General features: G+C 44.3%; 1 protein-coding gene across 3 annotated transcripts in view; it reads right to left on the bottom strand.

Annotated features, from left to right (window-relative positions):
- DCLK1 (doublecortin like kinase 1) overlaps positions 1 to 19,595 on the bottom strand; it is a 289,553-nt gene that overhangs the window by 158,466 nt on the left and 111,492 nt on the right. For all 3 annotated transcript variants that reach the window (XM_075265954.1, XM_075265952.1, XM_075265953.1), the window contains exon 4: positions 11,805 to 11,904. In XM_075265954.1, coding sequence (XP_075122055.1) covers positions 11,805 to 11,904 — 100 coding nt within the window. The remainder of the gene's footprint in view (positions 1 to 11,804; positions 11,905 to 19,595) is intronic.

Below are 19,595 nucleotides of genomic sequence, written 5' to 3'. Positions count from 1 at the left end.
ATGCATTGTATTGGCGTGATGAAGCAGTGCTGAATGTGTGTGCTTAGCACACACATTCAGCTCTACTTCATCGGGCTAATAGAATGCATTGGCCAATCAGCGCTGGCCAATGCATTCTATTAGCGTGAACTGAGTTTGCACAGGGGTTCTAGTGCACCCTCGGCTCTGCTACATCAGATTGCTACATCTGATGTAGCAGTGCCGAGTGTGCATCAGATGTGTAGTTGAGCAAAACTGACTCAGCACTGCTAAGTCTCTGCATTCGCATAGGAATGCATTGGCCAGCCTTCGGCCAATCAGCGCTGGCTCTGCCGGAGGAGGCGGAGTCTAAGGTCGGACCTGAATGGAGACTGGTGTGGAGCGATCTTAGACTCCGCCTCCTCCAGCAGAGCCAGCGCTGATTGGTCGAGTTCCGTACTCTGGCCAATCAGCGCTGGCCAATGCATTCTATTAGCCCGATGAAGTAGAGCTGAATGTGTGTGCTTAGCACACACATTCAGCTCTACTTCATCAGGCTAATAGAATACATTGGCCAATCAGCGCTGGCCAATGCATTCTATTAGCTTGATGAAGCAGAGTGTGCACAAGGGTTCAAGCGCACCCTCGGCTCTGATGTAGCAGAGCTGAGGGTGCACAAGGGTTCAAGTGCACCCTCGGCTCTCCTACATCAGAGCCGAGGGTGCGCTTGAACCCTTGTGCAGCCTCGGCTCTGCTACATCAGAGCCGAGGGTGCGCTTGAACCCTTGTGCACACTCTGCTTCATCAAGCTAATAGAATGCATTGGCCAGCACTGATTGGCCAGAGTACGGAATTCGGCCAATCAGCGCTGGCCAATGCATCCCTATGGGAAAAAGTTTATCTCACAAAAATCACAATTACACACCCGATAGAGCCCCAAAAAGTTATTTTTAATAACATTCCCCCCTAAATAAAGGTTATCCCTAGCTATCCCTGCCTGTACAGCTATCCCTGTCTCATAGTCACAAAGTTCACATTCTCATATGACCCGGATTTGAAATCCACTATTCGTCTAAAATGGAGGTCACCTGATTTCGGCAGCCAATGACTTTTTCCAATTTTTTTCAATGCCCCCGGTGTCGTAGTTCCTGTCCCACCTCCCCTGCGCTGTTATTGGTGCAAAAAAGGCGCCAGGGAAGGTGGGAGGGGAATCGAATTTTGGCGCACTTTACCACGCGGTGTTCGATTCGATTTGAACATGGCGAACACCCTGATATCCGATCGAACATGTGTTCGATAGAACACTGTTCGCTCATCTCTAACGGTCATAACTCTTTGCAGATGTCCTGTGGAGTCATGTTGTCTGCTAAAAGGTGATAGCAAGGCTCTCAGTCCACTGATCCCAGACACCCCCTGCTAAGAATAACGAAGTTAGCACAATCATGACAATGCTGTGCCCAGGTTGAGACAAAGGGATGAGCCAAGCTACCTCCAGGGAGGAATTAGGCTTGGACAATTGGACACTATCTTTGGCATCTTGCTAATCAGGTCGAGTAAATTAACAGGGCAAAAGGGAAATATATCTGAGAAGGCAGTGAAAACAAAAACAGAACTCTAGGCCATTCATCACAATCACAATATTATATTAATTTAATTTCATGAGAAAACCGGAGTCCTTAACAAAATATGAGCTAAGTTAAAAAGGTTAGGGTCCAAGTTTTAATGTTATTCCTTATCCTGTCTACTGACCGGTGGTGGTCTGATGGCTCCCCCACTGATCAAAAGAACGGTGGTCCATATGAGTGTGAGACTGATACTACTGCTCCATTTACAGTGTACAGTGCTCGGCTATCTCCGACAGTGCCACAGAGAACCCCAGTCTCATGATCGATGGAGTTCCCAGAGGTTGGCCCCAAACTATCAGCATGTTATCTCCTATCCGCTATACTTATTACAAGCTGTGGGTTATGGAATACCCCATTAAATGCTGTATTAGAGGCGTCCTTACGATATGTATCTTATTAAGTAACTTTGTACAAAGTGTTATCAAAGGATAAAAACATTGTTAAATGAATAAAGATTTATTCTTACTTCATCATCATCATCCTCTCAGCCATGGCTGTCCTGAAATACACTGTAGACTGAGGTGCCCCAATTGTAGCAGTTTTGTGGGGCTCATAACTATGACCTAATATAAAGACAATGTGCTACACATTGTATGCATCAGATACATTTTATAAAGCAGTATCCGCAGTCCTTTGTGGAAGGGAATCACATGCTTTTGTTTCTGTATCTATTGCAGAGTTGTAAATAATGATAATATCATTATATAACTATCAGATGGAGCCGTGCGGCAGATTTTTGAAGAAAGTGATGTTTTTGTTTCCCCGTCTCAATGATAGGCACGTCTGACTCACACAAGGCGCCTAACAACAAGCCTCCTGCAGGCTGCTGATAAGAGATACTAGTCAGCTCCGTGAAATGTGTGATTTATAATCCGCATCTTATCGCTAGATGTACTTTTACAGGATATCACATAGATGGGTATAAAGGTTCATTAAAAAAACATGCATCTATATTACCATAAGTATTGAGGGCTAGTGGACTGTACGTACTGTATCAAATGAGAACATGGCGAATCCATTCATTCAATAGGTGCCCTGCAATATGGCTGTTACCATGCAGAGGTAGTGACGTATTATAGAATTAATGAGTCATTCATATAATACATGGGTTCACCAACAGAGACCTGCTATTTGCAGCAGTCATCTACAGATGTGTCTGTCCTTGCCTTTCCTCTTGGCTGGACATGTCGGGATAACATGCTTTACTAGATAACTAGCCTTTTAAGACAACATGATTTTGTGATATTGTGTCACAAAGTGATATGCTTTAAGAGTCTATGAGCGGAGTCCTGCTACATGCAGCAGTCATCTACAGATGAGTCCATCCTTACCTTTCTTCTTGGCTGGACATGTCCAGATACATGTGCCACTAGATAACCAGCCTAAGACAACATGATTTGTGATATTGTGTCACAAAGTGATATGCTATAAGAGTCTATGAGCAGAGTCCTGCTACATGCAGCAGTCATCTACAGATGTGTCCATCCTTACCTTTCTTCTTGGATGGACATGTCCAGATACACGTGTCAAAAGATAACCAGCCTTTAAAGACAACGTGATTTGTGATATTGTGCCACAAAGTGATATGCTATAAGTGTTTATTAATGGATACCAAGTGGATGTGTGAAATGCAGCCTGTCGAAGGTTTTGCCAGCATGTCACAATATTATGCTGGTTTAATGAATAACTGGAGACTCTAACCATATTTTGAGGTGAGGTAAGGGAGGACACATGGCTAATAGAGGGGATTCACAAAAATGGGACCTCCTCTATCATAGTCACATACACTAATCACACATTTACAAATGGGTTACCCAGTATAGCTGAACCCTTTACAAGGAAGCTTTGATAAGGAAAAAGGTAAGGAAGGACATAGCTGTATAGATTTATATTTTGTCAGATTTTGTTGCAGTCCAGGTTTTGAGACGCCCCTTTAGGGCTCAGCCCTCCCTAGAGATGCAAGCAGGAAGGTACATGGAGATACCTTCCACCACAAACCCTGTTTTTCTGAGGAGATCTGAAAGGGTCAAATCACACCCGGTCCATCACTCAGTCAAGTGTACCTATCCCTTTTTACCACGTGTTTCAGTGACTGGTGGAGGTCTCAGCACAGCCCTCATGTCACTATGACATGTCAGAATTTTCCTGAAACTACAAGGCCACTATATTTCTTTTGTCTTACAATTATGCAAACTACATAACCCATAGGCCTGGTTCACATCTGCGTTTGGTATTTCATTCAGGGAGTCCACATAGGGACCCCTGAACAGAATACTGAACACAATGACAAGTGGTGAGCAATGAAAGCACACAGACCCCATAGATAATAATGGGGTCCATGTGTTTTCCACGTGGTGTCCGCACGGAACATGCGTTAAGAAAAGCAGTTCATGAACTACTTTCCTTTCTACATGACTTGTGTGGAAAACTCACGGACTCCATTATAGTCTATGGGGTCCGTGTGCTTTCATTGCTCACCACTTGTCAATGTGTTTGGTATTCCGTTCTGTAAAACCACTAAAAACAACAGCATGCGAGCATGAACAAGAAATTGAATTAAACTGGGGGGCCACACGGTGGCTCAGTGGTTAGCACTGTAGCCTTGCAGCACTGGAGTCCTGGTGTTCAAATCCCGCCAAGGGCAGAAAACCATCTGCAAGGAGTTTGTATGTTCTCCCCGTGTTCGCATGGATTTCCATCCCATATTCCAAAGACATATTGATAGGGGAAAAAAAATGTACATTGTGAGCTCTATCTGGGGCTCACAATCTACATTGAAAAAAAAAGAAGAAATTGAATTAAACTAACACAAGGATAATACTCTGCAAAATACGGCTCCTACAATTAACGGTTTATTTTCTGGACCATCTGGTCATAAACATAACCCGTATAACGGACAATATAGAAACACAACATGACATTTTAGCCTATCGCACCAAAGCCGGCTGCTGAAAACATCATTTTGCACACTTCTTGGGTGGTACTTTTACTAATTTAAAAATTTTCGCTTCATGGGTATGCACATGTATGAAAACTGCAAATCAGAGGCAATAAAATTATTTCCGTGGAAAATTGCCCACAATTATCTCAGCTAGAAATAAAATGTGCATATAAGGCAGAGCTTGGTCATAAACTGATTCATAGCACAATTTCTGTAGAAATACGGCATGAATAGGCTTGTACTAGATAATACCGTAAGTACAGCCATAAAGGATAGACATTTCATAGACTGGATAACTGATTGCTGGAATAACACTTTAGAATTTACAATTCTTCTGCAGATGTTTTGTAGGAACTCGGCAGGGAAGTTGCTCCTGCCATCTTGGAGAACTAAGCACAGATCGTCTGTGGATGTAGGCGTGCGCCAATCCTTCTGGATGATGTTGAGATCAGGGCTCTGTGGGGAAGTGATGATCCGGCCCCTGCAGAGCCCTGATCTCAACATCATCCAGTCTGTCTGGGATGACATGAAGAGCCAGAAGGATTGGAGCAAGTTTGTGTCCACAAAAGTTCTTACTTTGCAGCAAATTTTCCACACCTGCCTAAAACTTTTATTCAGTGCTGTGTGTAGGGTATATGCTCATGGCCAGAAGTGGGTTGCACAGGATAAAAAAAACAAAAACATGTCTACTTTCTCCCAAAATCAGAGCCACACCTGTCCATGTAAAGCTATTTCAGGGTCATTGCCTTTCACCAGTGCAGATCACAGTAGTGTTTTCGTTTCTTGGTGTACCCCTATGATCCAGGAGCAGTACTGTTTCTTCTGTGGGCCAGCACAGTGCCTAGTATTGCAGCTCACTGCCATTTACTTAATTGGAGCTGGGCTTTAATACCAGACAGAACCCATGGACAAGTGTGGTACTGTTTCTGGGAAAAGTCTTTCTTAAAGGGATCTTATCATTGGATACCCTTTTTTCTGACTAACACGTAGCAATTGCCTTAAGAAAGGCTTTTCTTCTCCTACCTTTAGATGTTTTCTCGGGGCCGCCGTTCGGTAGAAGTCCATTTTTTCTTCGGTATGCAAATGAGTTCTCTCGCAGCACTGGGGGCGGTCCCCAGCACTCAAACAGCACTGGGGGCCGTCCCCAATGCTGTGAGAGAACTCTCCAGCATCTTCTTCTGGAACGTACTCTCCCTGCATCTTCTTCTGTCCTAGGTTTTAATCTTCCTTGCCTCATATTGTGTACTGTGTATGGGCTGTGTGAAATGAAGAGAAAATGAGGGGGCACTGCAAGAGTCGGATCATCACTTCCAGGACTCCTCCTCCAAAGTGCGGTCACACCAAATATTGATGGGATTTAGATTTCTCTTTCATTTAGTCAGTTTTTTTTTTTTTTTTTTTGACAAACAAACTATTAACACTTCTATTCTTACTTTGCTGCATTTTCCACATCTGCATAACACTTTTGCACACTACTGTATATGTCTCATGACTTATGTATCTGATGGACACTGCAGAGCACAGTTTAAGAGCATCTGAGTAGGGTTCCAATGGCACAATATATAGAAGGTTGGCACGCAGTGATTGAAAATAGAACAATACAAATAGCTTCAGACTGTGCCAAAGCATGGGCAGGAACGTGCAGTGAATGTGAATTTAGGTATATTTTCTTATTTAGCTTATTCTTACAGAAATACAAAATATTGCACCAGGGGTGAGTGCTGGAGGATGGCGGATCTGGCGGAGCGGTAATGTGGTGAGATTTGAGACTTTATCAGAGATATCAACTAATATGTCCAATATAGGGGCTTATATAGAGAAACAGGGATGGGTCAGGTTAGTATGACTTAGTTTATTATAAGACGTTTTCTGACTAATTTTTCATGGCTGGACGACCATTTCATAAGATACAGCATCCAACCACTGACAGATGAAATAAATTACAATGAATATCTCCTGTTGAAGGAATGGAATCTGAACAACGATGGGCCAGATTGTGCTGGCTAGATGACTGGGTCAATGCATCTCCATTGCAGCAGGTCTTGTAGCGTGTAGTTATGTAGGGGGTAGTACTATACCTACCAAATGTGGTCCAAGGAAGGGCAACCCGTGAACCAGTATGGTCATGGATACTCTAGAATCAGTGATGCATGTGGGGAGCAAAGGCTAGCCTGTGTGTCCAATGTAATAGTCAAGGGATCTCAGCGCTCAAACAATTACCGTGGTCCCTTCAAATGGCTGATCAGCAGGGGTCCTCGGTGTTGGACCCCATTAATCCCTTGTTGATGGCCTATCCTGAGGACAATAAGCCACAGCAAGAAACTAGAATACACCTTTACATGGGTTATCCACCTTTCAAAAATGGAAGGTCCATCATTTTAGATCAGCGGGCGTCTGGCTGTTGGGACCTCTGCAGATCAGCTGCTTCCAAGAGCATGTAGCATTTATATGCAGAGGTATGTACTGCTTACTCACCATCTTCTTTATAATGGAAGTTGTGGACACTGCTATGGCATGCCACTGCAGCAACCATACCCACCAATATCAACAATACGCTGTAAGGATGGGGTAGGGGCCCTCGGTCAAAGTTTGCACTGGGGCCCACAGGATTTTAGTAATGCCACTGGATACCTGCTGGTATTTTGGTGGGTGATAACATTTAAAGTGTTGGTAGAATTTGCTGACAATATTTGGATCTACCAATCTAATGTTTGGGGCCAACTTTACTATCCCAAAAATCTAACCTTGTAATTCTAACACTGCAAGAAGCGATAGCAATTCATTAAAAAAAAGTCAACTGAAGAACCGTCATGTCGATGGCGGCTTTGGCTGACCTTATCAGACCATGTGATCTATGTACTATGGCAACAGCAGATTTCCTGAATAACTTAAAGTATCCTAAGAATAGGTTATCTTTATCTCTAGGGATCTAATTCCCAGGCGCTGCAAGAATTGTGCTCCCGAGTCATGTCTCCAAGTGGTAAGGAACGGCGAGGAGAATAAGGATTCCAAGACATAGACTGACAAGTGGAAAGTTACAGTTATTAGGAATGAGGCCCGTCTTATATAATAGGCATATACCTATTATACTGACAATGGAATATACAGTACATGCTATATTCCAATCACTTTAGATGGGGGTAACTTTCTGATTGGTGGGGGTATAACCTCTGAGACCCCCACTGATCATAACATCATTTTTTTTAATGGCACAGGAGGACGGACAATGTGCACTGCGCCGTTCGTATTACTTGGATCACCGGAGATAGCCAAGTACTGTGCTTCGGCCATCTCCGATAGTCCCATTGAAATGAATGGAGTAGCGCGCTCCACATCTTGGTGCTCCATTCAAAACTTCAGTTCTCTTTATCGGTGAGGGTCCTACAAATAATATGGACGTCATATGTACGAGAAATGAGACACATGTGATTAAGGCCTTACTCGACGATAAAATATTTGCTGTCTGGAAGTCTTTATTCTAAGCAACCGCACCTGGACCCCTCCCCCGCCTTCTTTATCTTTTCTCTTCTTTTTTTTCCCTTTCTCTCCCATTTCTATTCTTGACTGTTCCCTCTTTTAATATGAGCAGGTGATACCTCCAGGGAAATGTCTGTTTTGTATTTTCTTGTATTACATGACCTACTATATTGGGACTGTCTGGATGTGTCTTCTCTCTCCTTGTAATTGGACTTTGCACTGTATGTTAAAGGGGTTACCCCTCAACATGAAGTCTGTAGGACCTTTCTCCCACTCTACATTTAACCTGAGCGCAGCCAGGCTGAATGTGGGCAGGACTAATGGCGGTCAGTACTCCGGAAATAGGCAAAGTAGAGCACTCGCCTATCTCTGGCACTCTCAGTCACATCAATGGGAGCGCCGGCAATAGCCATAGTACAGCATTCACCTATCTCTGGCTCTCATTCACTTCAATGGGAGCGCCGGCAATAGCCATAGTACAACATTCCCCTATCTCTGGCTCTCATTCACTTCAATGGGAGCGCCGGCAATAGCCATAGTACAGCATTCACCTATCTCTGGCTCTCATTCACTTTAATGGGAGCGCCGGAGATAGTCAAACTACAGCCCTCGCATATCTTTGCCGCTCTTACTCACTTCAATTGGAGCGCCAGAGATGAACCAATGTACAGCACTAGAGGGTACAGTTTTTGGAGTAAATAAGAATCAATCATCAGTAAGTAGTAGGATATGTCTTCCTAGGTGACTAATGTAGAAATTCATCACTCTTGGCCTCACATCTTTTGTGTTGGTTACAGGACACTCTACTGTATGTAAAGAAGGCAAGATGGTGACAGCGTGATGTTCTGGGCAATGTTCTGCTGGGAAACCTTAGGTCCTTATACTCATATGGATGTTGTTAGACCTATATGTCCTACTTATACATTGCAGAGAGCAAGTAAAGCCATCCTGTTCATGACAAGAAGAGGCAGAGCCCCTCTTTTAGGGAACAGTGCTCCTTGAGTATTTGTGATATGTGCTGGGAAAACAAGTCTGATTCATGAAGATCTCACCTTACAACTTATAGGACCTAAGGGATCTGAGGATAAAGCCTTGATGCCAGATACTGTACCAAAGGACACCTGCCCCCTTTAGGGTATGTATCAATCGTTCAAGACACAAATCTGCAAGATGGACTTCAACATCCTTAAAATACATACTACAACACCATTAAACTATTCCGCTACTATTCCGCCTTCAGTCCAATTACCTAGCTGTGGAAGAGAGAGCTATATTATATCTCATAAACAGGAATATTATCTTACTTAGAGATGATGAGCTGTACATGAATATTTTTAAAGGAGATGAATCTTCACGCGTGTGTTGGTATTATCATTTGGATTCCAGGAAAAGTATATGTATGTTCCATGCTATTTGGCACAAACATACAATGCAGTCAGCGAGGATGATGCATTATACAAAGTAGTTACTAATCCATTTGCTACTATCAAGCTTGTCAAATATCCAAATATGACTCTGAACATCGAGACTGCATAAAATGTGCTCATCTCAATAAAGATACAATCACTCCCCCTGAAAGCTAGAACTGAAAATGGTAATTTTATAAGCTTTAACTTTTACAGAAAACCTTTCACCACCTCTGCCAAGTCCAGCTCTTAACGTCATTTAATATTCACCAATGATTCTGGCACAGTTAGAATTTTTTCTCTAGCCCCCACCATTCCTGAGGAATAAGTGCTATTTTTATTGCTGTTTGATATGTTCATTAGGCTTTGTATTGTCAGGCAGGTGGTGTCATCAGGGCTCCAAACAGAGGTGGATAGTGTCAGAGCCCAAATCACACCCCTTGTCTACCTGACACCACCCTACAGAGCCTAAATAGTATATCGGGCACCAAAACTAACAGCATTGGTTACTCAGGAATGGTGGAGGCTAGAGAAAAAAAAATCCAACTGTGCCAATATCAGTGGAACAGAGACCATTACCATATACTAAGAACTGGAGTTGGTGGGGGTGGTGAAAGGTCCTCCTTAATGAGTTGTTGAGTAACAAATTAGGAATCTGCAAATTTTACTGCAACTGCAGTTTAGTGGTAATAGTTTATACATGCACGAGCACAGATGAATTATAAGTAGGGCTGAAGGGGTAATTGCCTCATGGAGGTCATCATGTTCAGGATCCCATATAACCTTGTGGGTAGGTTTAGGTTTGGAGTCTCACGTTACAAAAACGTAGTGTTTTACAGTACCTACCGTACAAAATGAACAGGATTTTGGCTAATCCCATCCACAGATGGCAGAAAAAAATCTGCTGCAGAAAACTTCAGCATGTCAATTATACCTACAGGAAACACCGGTGTTTTCTGCATGGGTATAATAGGGACAGAAAGTCTGCAGGCTATTTGTGAAAAACGTTGCAAAAAAAATGCAATGCGTGTCAGCGGTAGTCTTTTCCGCAGAGTTTTTTGGTTGAATTGGGCTTTAGCCTATCACAGTAGAAAATGCAGGCTATTAGTGAGTTGCAGATTCACATCTGCATGCTCCAAAACTTATACATCTCTTTCCTTCTCTCTCTTTCTATCAGGCTGTTTTCTCCCCTTTCTTTGCTCAGTCTGTTATCACTAAAGAAACCATACCCAGAGAGTCAGCCTCATTAACCGATCCAGTGTGCTGGCGATTCTCGACAAAATGGCGCCTCAGTCAGCTTTGACCGTGGCACTGTGGGCCTTAATTCCCGCGATCAGTCTCTGCTGTATATGCAGTAAATTTGGTTCATTGTAAGGCTAAGGCCCCATGGGCCGGAAATGCTGCGCTTTAGCGCGGCAGGAACGCATCACGGTTCTGTTCTGCAGCACTTTGAACAGAAGGTTCAGGGAGTTTTCCTCCACGGACTTTCTGTTACCATTATATCTACAGGAAAGCCACCGGCATTTCCGTAGATATAATTAACATGCTGCGATTTCCAAAACTGCGCCAAATCGCGATGTTTCCGGCTCAGGGCTCGTTCACATCTGCGCTCGGTCTCCGTTCTGCAGGTTTACGTTTCCTGCACAAAACAGAGGCAGGAGACGGAAACCTGCAGGAGTCTTTCTCACCCATTCATTTGAATGGGTTTGAAAGATGTCCGGTTGTGAGCGGCGGTGAGCGTTTTATGCTCTCCGCTGCGAAACTGTTTTTTTTAAACCGGACACAGAGTCGGACATGCAGTACTCTGTGTCCGATTTAAAAAAAAAAACGGCTTTGCGGTGGGGAGAGCATAAAACGCTCACCACCGCTCACGGCCAGACCCAATCTGACAGGTTTCCGTCTTCTGCATGCAACCACAGAACAGAGACCCGAACGCAGGTGTGAACCCAGCGTCATGGGGCCCCGGCCTGAGGAATTCTGTCTGTATTTCATGCTGCCCAAGGTTCAGACCAGTATAAAAAACTGCTGACAGCTTCCTTAATAAAACTGGATGGAACAAGAAATGCTGCAAATATTCTTTAAAGGTTCTACTCTATGGAAGACGTCTTTCCCTGGAGATAATGATGACGAATGCGTGTTTACTTCACTATTATGTTGGAAACCATCTTATTGTCCAGGTCTGAGGATAACGTCTGGAAACACAGGAAGACGGTGCCAATGTTTGAGCTGTTAAATCCTTTACCATGTCCCCATCTGGTTTTGATATTGAAATAGAAATAATTTGTTTTAGCGTGAGACTTGTTGATCTTGGATCGGATAACAATCTGTAAGATGTTTGGACACAAACTTGGACGGAATAACAAGAGCTGGAAACATTGTCATGAAAGTCTCTCTTACCACTCTCATCCAGTAAGAAGTCATCTTGGTAACGGAACTTTTCAGGTCCACAAGCAATAAAAATGTCATCATCACCAAAGAAATCCTGAAGGCACATCACCTGTAAGGAAGATAGATTGTGTTACTAAAGGATACAACATCTATTATATATACATCTTATTCTTAGCAGACATTTTACAGCCCAGAATTGTGAGGGCCGCCATATGCTACATGATGGAACTACAATATTTTCATATATACAGTCTGATAGAGCTTGAAGCATATTTTTAATGTCAGATTTGTATGAAAAAAAATCTCTATATACATATGTATAAAATTGGATGTATGAAGAAGTACCACAGAGTCCTCATACACCCTGTACATGAGCCATTAAAGGAGTTTTCCAGACCCAAATTGAGTTTTCACACTGGTAACCTATCAATATAAGTATCAGTATGAGATCTGTAGTGGCCTGACACCTGGACCCTGTACAGATCAGCTGTTTTAGCTGCCTTTGGGTGTCGAAAACTGCAAGTGGATGGGTGGCACATGTTCCTTTGTGAGGATACCACTGAAGCCAATCACAATGATTAACTGTTCATAAATGGCACATGACTGCTTGGATGTGCTGTTTGTGAAGAGGCCACCACTGAGATCTGTGACTGGCTGCACCTGGCACAATTGAGACATCACTGCTGATGTCAGCTGGGAATCCGTAAGCAGAAGGCTAGATGTGTGCAAGGGCCAGTGAGAGGTGAGTAATGCTTTTTATGTTATTAGACCCATAAGCAGAAAACTAGATATGTGCAAGGCCCAGGGAGAGGCGAGTAATGTCTTTCATGTTATTAGACCCATTAACATCCCTGTCAAATCTAACAAAAAAAGTCCACCAACCGTGCCTGGCATCCAGCTAAAAACAACACACGGGAGGGAACATTGGGAATGGAATTGTCACTGATGCTGATTGGTTGAGTGCAGCTGACAGATATCCTCAAATGTTCCTCCCAAATGTCATTAGTATAAGGACTTGTTCACACAACCATTTCTGTTTTACATCGATGACAATGTTTATTTGTCTTCAGTTTTCTGTTCACGTGTCTGTGATTCTCCATCTGTATGTCATCTTTTGAGAAAATGGAACTAGTTGACTGTTCTGCCCTTGCTCTGCACAATAGTCGCAGTTTGACCAAGGCATGACCACGATGCAGTTGTATGTGGCTTGGCTTACTCTAGTTGTGTATATTGATGTTGTGTTGCATATGGTACTGCGCTGATGTATGACTTGAACTGTGTGATATGGTGACTTTTTTCCATGCTGAAGGGCCCTTTCTAGGCAGTACAGAGTTGCGCCATGGCATAAGTTGCATGTTATCCTCCTGCAGTGCCATCCACTGGATGTAGGAGGAGCAGCCCAAGATACCCATGGAGGGAAGGGAAATGTTATGTAAGGGTCCTACCCTGGGAACAGTCAGGAGAGGAGCACCTCGCTCGTAGGGTGACACACACAACTTGATCAGCCTGAGGACAACCTCTAATCCAATAATCTGTTCCTGAACTGGTGCACCAGCCAGATCCAACCAGTGGTGGCATGGGTCAGAAGAAGTGCGGTGTTGGTCACCAAGGGCCTGGAGACCTGCTTGTCACTTCTGTTTATAAGTGCTTCTCTACTGCTATATTCACAGCTACAAAACAGTACAGAACTTTGTAGTGAGCGGTGTCTCTGGTGTCTATGTCTCCATTCCTCCGCCAGTGAAGAGCTCCACTAGGTGACCTGAAAAGGAAGGTGGCAGTGTGGCTCGGCAGCTGCTACTTGACAAGCTGTACATCTGCAATGAGGACTACGGCGCTGGGCATGGCCAGGTGACTGCCTTATATTTCATTGTCCCACTGGTGTGTGTAGTCACTGGTAGGGTTGAGAGATCGGGAAAGATCGGATTCCAATCCGCGATCAAGTAAATTTCATGATCGCGATCGGAATTCCGATCTTTTCTGGCAGGATAGAAGTCGGAGGTTATTTCCCACAATGCTTGGCTACTGTCCAATCATTGTGGGAAAAGCTAACATTATTATTATTATTGTTTATTTATTTATTTATTTATTTATTTATTTATATAGCACCATTAATTCCATGGTGCTTTACATTTGGGGGTCCCATACAATACACAAAATATACAGGTAGATATAATACTGTCCTGAAATACTGAGAGTCTGTATTTTACGCACTTGAAAAAGGGTTTTACCCGAAACTCGTTCTGCTCCTTGTGTACTCGATACTATTAAAAATCGTTTTGTTTATCCTACCGATTGGCTTTCATTCATCTGACATGACCATTTGAGCGCGGATCCTTGCCTCCTCCTTTTCTACATTTATCTTCCCGGTCCATCCGGTGTTCAGCTTTGGAATCGCTGCCACTCTCACCAGAAGTGACTACTGTCTATATGGAAGTTTAGGGTGTTGTGATCCCATCACAACCCTACCAGGTGAGAGGCTTATTGGTGGTTTCTGTCGTTTTTGTTTTTATTCATTTCATAATTACTATACTTAGTGCGCTCGGTGTCTCTCCCTTTCTTTTTTTGCTAATACTAACAATGATCGACTGGCACAGTGGGGTAGGGGGCCCTGCCCGCAAGGGCTTACAATCTATAAGGGAAGGGGGATAGAGACAGAAGGAGAGGGGGAGAGACTGTTCAGATGGGTTGAGCGATGGGGATCGGGAAAGATTGGGATCGGGAGCAAATTTCACAATCACAATTGGGATCAGCTGGAAAATGATCAAAAATTGGATTTTAAAAGCGATTCTGAAATCTCAAGATCGGCTCAACCCCCATCACTGGTGCACACTGTCTACAATTAGACATATAGAGGTCAATGGCAGAAATGCAAAATTTGTGGCTGTTGCTATAACACGGTGGGAAAAAAACACAGTACCAGCAAAGTCAATGAGAATCCATTTAATATCATCCACACATTGCGGGGAAAAAAAGATAAGATAAGATAAAATAATCCTTTAATAGTCCCACAGTGGGGAAATTTCAGGGGGGGAGACCAAAAAAGCAAAACACTGCAGAAAGCGAAACGTTTCCAAAAATTTTACATGAGAAAATGAAGCGTTTTTTAGCTGCGTTTCGCTAAGTGTGACCTTAGCCTTAATCTGTAGACAAATACACTGTTCAGCGTTCCCCCAGCTTGGCCAGAATACCTGTTTTTGCCTGTAACATATAGATTGATACGTCCCAGGTCATCACAGGTGCTATAGCAGATGGTGACATGGATTACAAGCTGATTTTTTCGGTATTGTGTTGGCTATGTCACATTATATGCTGTACGTGGTTTAGAAGGGATGATGGTGGTGCGAGACACTTTTTAACCCTATATGAGCACATCACAGACGCCTTGTGTGAAGCCTGCTGACAATATGCTGTTGTGTTTCGCTGACTACAGCGCCGTGACTACGCCAGTACGAGCCATTTGTATGCTCGGCCACAATTGTCCATACCATATAAGCACTTCCTCGATGCCCAGGTTCCGCTTGTCTTATAACAACCGAGTACAAAGGCACCTGCTATTTATCAGCGCAGACGAGAACTCGGCAGAATTCATTATTTTGCGTTAGAATCAGATCTCCACAGCAACGGTTACATCACAATGATGCTCAAAGGATGTCAGCTGTGTAGACAACAACATCAAAATATGTTTCTTTCATTCTGTGACCTCAATAAAGGAGATTAAAAAGCTCAAGACTTCAAGGGGGGTAAACATCCTGTACTTAGAGGCGAATAACAGAGTTTCGAGGCGTAGCATCATCTGTTGCAATGGTGGCTTGTAGGTCAGACATCAAGACAAAAGGATATCAGCTGGAAAATAGGTTTAATGCGCTCCAAGTGCTTATGACATCAGTACCTGTAGGTTTCTTCCTGATTATATTATTGCTTCAAGACTATACCTCTTCTGATTCAGTATGGGGCCAGGAGGAGAAGAACAAGAGGGGCACAACTAGGCACAAAACAGCTAAAACCTAGACATCACGCCGTACCTCACAGGCAGATTCATGGGGTTCTGCTCTCAGATGTATCTTCTACTAAGACTACGTTCACACCCGTGCCTCATCTACGTTCGGGGTTTCCGTCCCCAAATCTGCAAGCAGGACTTTTCTCTCCGTATTTTTCTGCCCGTTTTCTCTATGGGGTCCCCGATGTCAAGTGTTCGTCTTGGGTCCCAGCCATTCTTAGTTACGCCACTGGTTGAGAGTATCTCTGTACCCACTCTTATACTGTTCAATTAGTGTCAACAATATCAAACTATGTAAGAACACACCCCTTTAATAAGGGGAAGGGTAACACCCACTTGCCACATTATTTCTAAATTTCCAAAGGAATAACTGGGGAACAGCAAAAGAGTTATGGACAAGGATGCTCCATAATTGTTACTCCTTGGGGGATGCATGTTTATACTTATGCTAGGTTAGCATTAGGGTTGCATCTCCTTTGTTTTGGGTCATCGGGGGAATCCAAACAACCGATAGGCGGACCACTTACACGGCAGTTACACGCTGAACCTGGTAGACCCCATTAACTATAATGGGGTCCGTCTGGTCTGTTAAAAAACTGAGACCGATGAAGGAAAAAGTCCTCCTTGCAGTCTCGACTTGGAGACTCCGGCACAGATGTGAATGTAACCTAAAACACACAAGTGAAGTTGGATGACATGTGTTATGTGAAAATCAACTCAGACCTGGATAATAAGGAGGGCAAAAGGGGCAACATCCCAGGGGCTTCCAGTACCTAGTACCTAGGGTTCTTCACCAGGTACAAGCTTCAAGAGCTTTCCAAACTTGTCTGCATTAAGACATTGAATGGAGTCGTACCTCTAAAAATGCAGAATTCAGATAAACTCGCATACCAAACATTATGCTTAATCTATGTTTGCCAAGACAACAGACATTGGGGACAGATTTCCAGGGGCTCTTCAGGAATTAGACTTTAGTTAGCTACATTACCCATAGGAAAGTTTTAGGGCGGTGACCATACCAATTATTTTGTAACACAGGCTGCCTTCCATTAACCTTGACTGCAGACAAACATAACATGTAACCATGGGGCACTATGCCAAAACTTGTAACAGGGCCAAACTCTACCATGACCACCAGCAGCAAGTTCAGAACATGAAAAGTGTACGATTGTTGTAGTCTCTATTACACATAGGGATCACACACATTGTGATTTTACAGTACATGTAATGCACACGGTAATGTCACAGTATCCGTATAGTGCACATAGTAATGTCACAGTAAAGGGATACCGTGCACAGTGATGTCACAATACAGGGATAAGGTGCACAGTGATGTCACAATACAGGGATAATGTTCTCAGTGATGTCACAGTATCCGTATAGTGCAATAGTAATGTCACAGTAAAGGGATAACGTGCACAGTGATGTTACAGTACAGGGATAATACACCCAGTGATGTCACAGTACAGGGATAATACACACAGTGATGTCACAGTACAGGGATAATACACCCAGTGATGTCACAGTACAGGGATAATGTACACAGTGATGTCACAGTACAGAGATAATACACCCAGTGATGTCACAGTACAGGGATAATACACATAGTGATGTCACAGTACAGGGATAATACACACAGTGATGTCACAGTACAGGGATAATACACACAGTGATGTCACAGTACAGGGATAATGTACACAGTGATGTCACAGTACAGGGATAATACACAAAGTGATGTCACAGTACAGGGATAATACACACAGTGATGTCACAGTACAGGGATAATGTACTCAGTGATGTCACAGTACAGAGATAATACACACAATGATATCAGAATATAATGATAGTATCCACCATGACACCATAAAACAGGGATAATGCACATATAGGAAGTACACTGAAACATGACAGATGATATCTCAGTAAAGTAATGCAGTTGCATTCAGTTTTCTACTTCTCATTCCATCATTCATAGTTCTTGCTAGTTACACTCTAGGTCTCAGTAGATATGGGCCCCCTTAGTTATTGGGCCCCATAGCAGCTGCTATGTCTGTTAGAGAAGGAACAATGCAACGTGGTGGCAATCACACCCTGTCAAGGCCAATCTCAGACTAAGTATGTTAGTAATATAGATAGAAAAAAGGGGGAAAAGGAATTATACTCAGCCCTCCTGCAGTAGTCCGTCTTAGATTTTTCTTTTTATCTCCATTTGGCTTTTAAATTCTTGCGACACCTTGCCCGGATGAGGAGCTCCCTCGGCATGGAGTGAAATAACCAAAATAGAATACAAAGGATCATCCAGCAACGAGATAAGAAAGTCCAATATAAGTCTTCTTTATTTCTTGTTATCGCAATGTAAATAAAACAGCACGCAATGCACAGGAAAAGCCTGCGTCAGACAGACGCGTTTCATAAGTATGTTAGTATGGTGTCTTAGCGCTTTGGAATACCACCTTACAGTACTTGGCTATATGGATCACATCTGTCATCACCTCATCTGCACAGCACTTTTACGCTCTGAGCATGACAGGTGAATTGGAATTGTAACAGGGACAGTCGGAGTGATGACTATCTGTGTAAGGCGCTGCAGAATGTCTATTTTATCCAGAACAGGACAATAAGCTCTACTGTATACAGCATACCTCCCAACCGTCCCGATTTCCGCGGGACAGTCACGATTTGGGTGACATGTCCCGCGGTCCCGGTTGGAGGGAGGTATGTCCCGATTTCAACTCAGATCTGCGTCCAGAGGACGCAGATCTGAGTTGAACACATATGCGGCTGAAGCAAGGAGCTGACACAGGTCAGCTCCTCGCTTCGCCGCTGCCCGCCTCTCTCCCTGACACATGCGGCTGAAGCTGCTCGCGTGCTCGCTTCGCCGCTGCGTCTCTCTCTCGCTGACACATGCGGCTGAAGCGAGGAGCTGACCTGTGTCAGCTCCTCGCTTCGCTGCTGCCGCCGGCTCCTGGCTTGTAGACGCGATGTACAAGCCAGGAGGACGCAGATCTGAGTTGAACACATATGCGGCTGAAGCAAGGAGCTGACACAGGTCAGCTCCTCGCTTCGCCGCTGCCCGCCTCTCTCCCTGACACATGCGGCTGAAGCTGCTCGCGTGCTCGCTTCGCCGCTGCGTCTCTCTCTCGCTGACACATGCGGCTGAAGCGAGGAGCTGACCTGTGTCAGCTCCTCGCTTCGCTGCTGCCGCCGGCTCCTGGCTTGTAGACGCGATGTACAAGCCAGGAGCCAGCGGCAGCAGCGAAGCGAGGAGCTGACACAGGTCAGCTCCTCGCTTCAGCCGCATGTGTCAGCGAGAGAGAGACGCAGCGGCGAAGCGAGCACGCGAGCAGCTTCAGCCGCATGTGTCAGGGAGAGAGGCGGGCAGCGGCGAAGCGAGGAGCTGACCTGTGTCAGCTCCTTCCTTCAGCCGCATGTGTTAGCGAGAGAGGCGGGCAGAGAGCGGCGAGGGAGCGGAGGAGAAGGTAAGTTTAATGTGGAGGTGGAACATGAATCTGGGGGCAGATGAAGGAGAGGACGGCATGACACTGGGGGCAGAGATGGAGAGGACGGCATGACACTGGGGGCAGAGATGGAGAGGACATGAATTTGCAGGCAGAGATGGGGACATGAATCTGGGGGCAGAGATGGAGGGACAGGAATCTGGGGGCAGAGATGTGGGACATGAATCTGGGGGCAGAGATGTGGGGACATGAATCTGGGGGCAGAGATGTGGGGACATGAATCTGGGGGCAGAGATGGAGTGGACATGAATCTGGGGGCAGAGATGAGGGGACATGAATCTGGGG

The sequence above is a fragment of the Leptodactylus fuscus genome, chromosome 2, assembly GCF_031893055.1.
Source record: "Leptodactylus fuscus isolate aLepFus1 chromosome 2, aLepFus1.hap2, whole genome shotgun sequence".
NCBI classification, from domain to species: domain Eukaryota; kingdom Metazoa; phylum Chordata; class Amphibia; order Anura; family Leptodactylidae; genus Leptodactylus; species Leptodactylus fuscus.
Note: the sequence above shows the minus strand (reverse complement) of the source record. Positions and strands in the feature narration are given on the sequence as shown.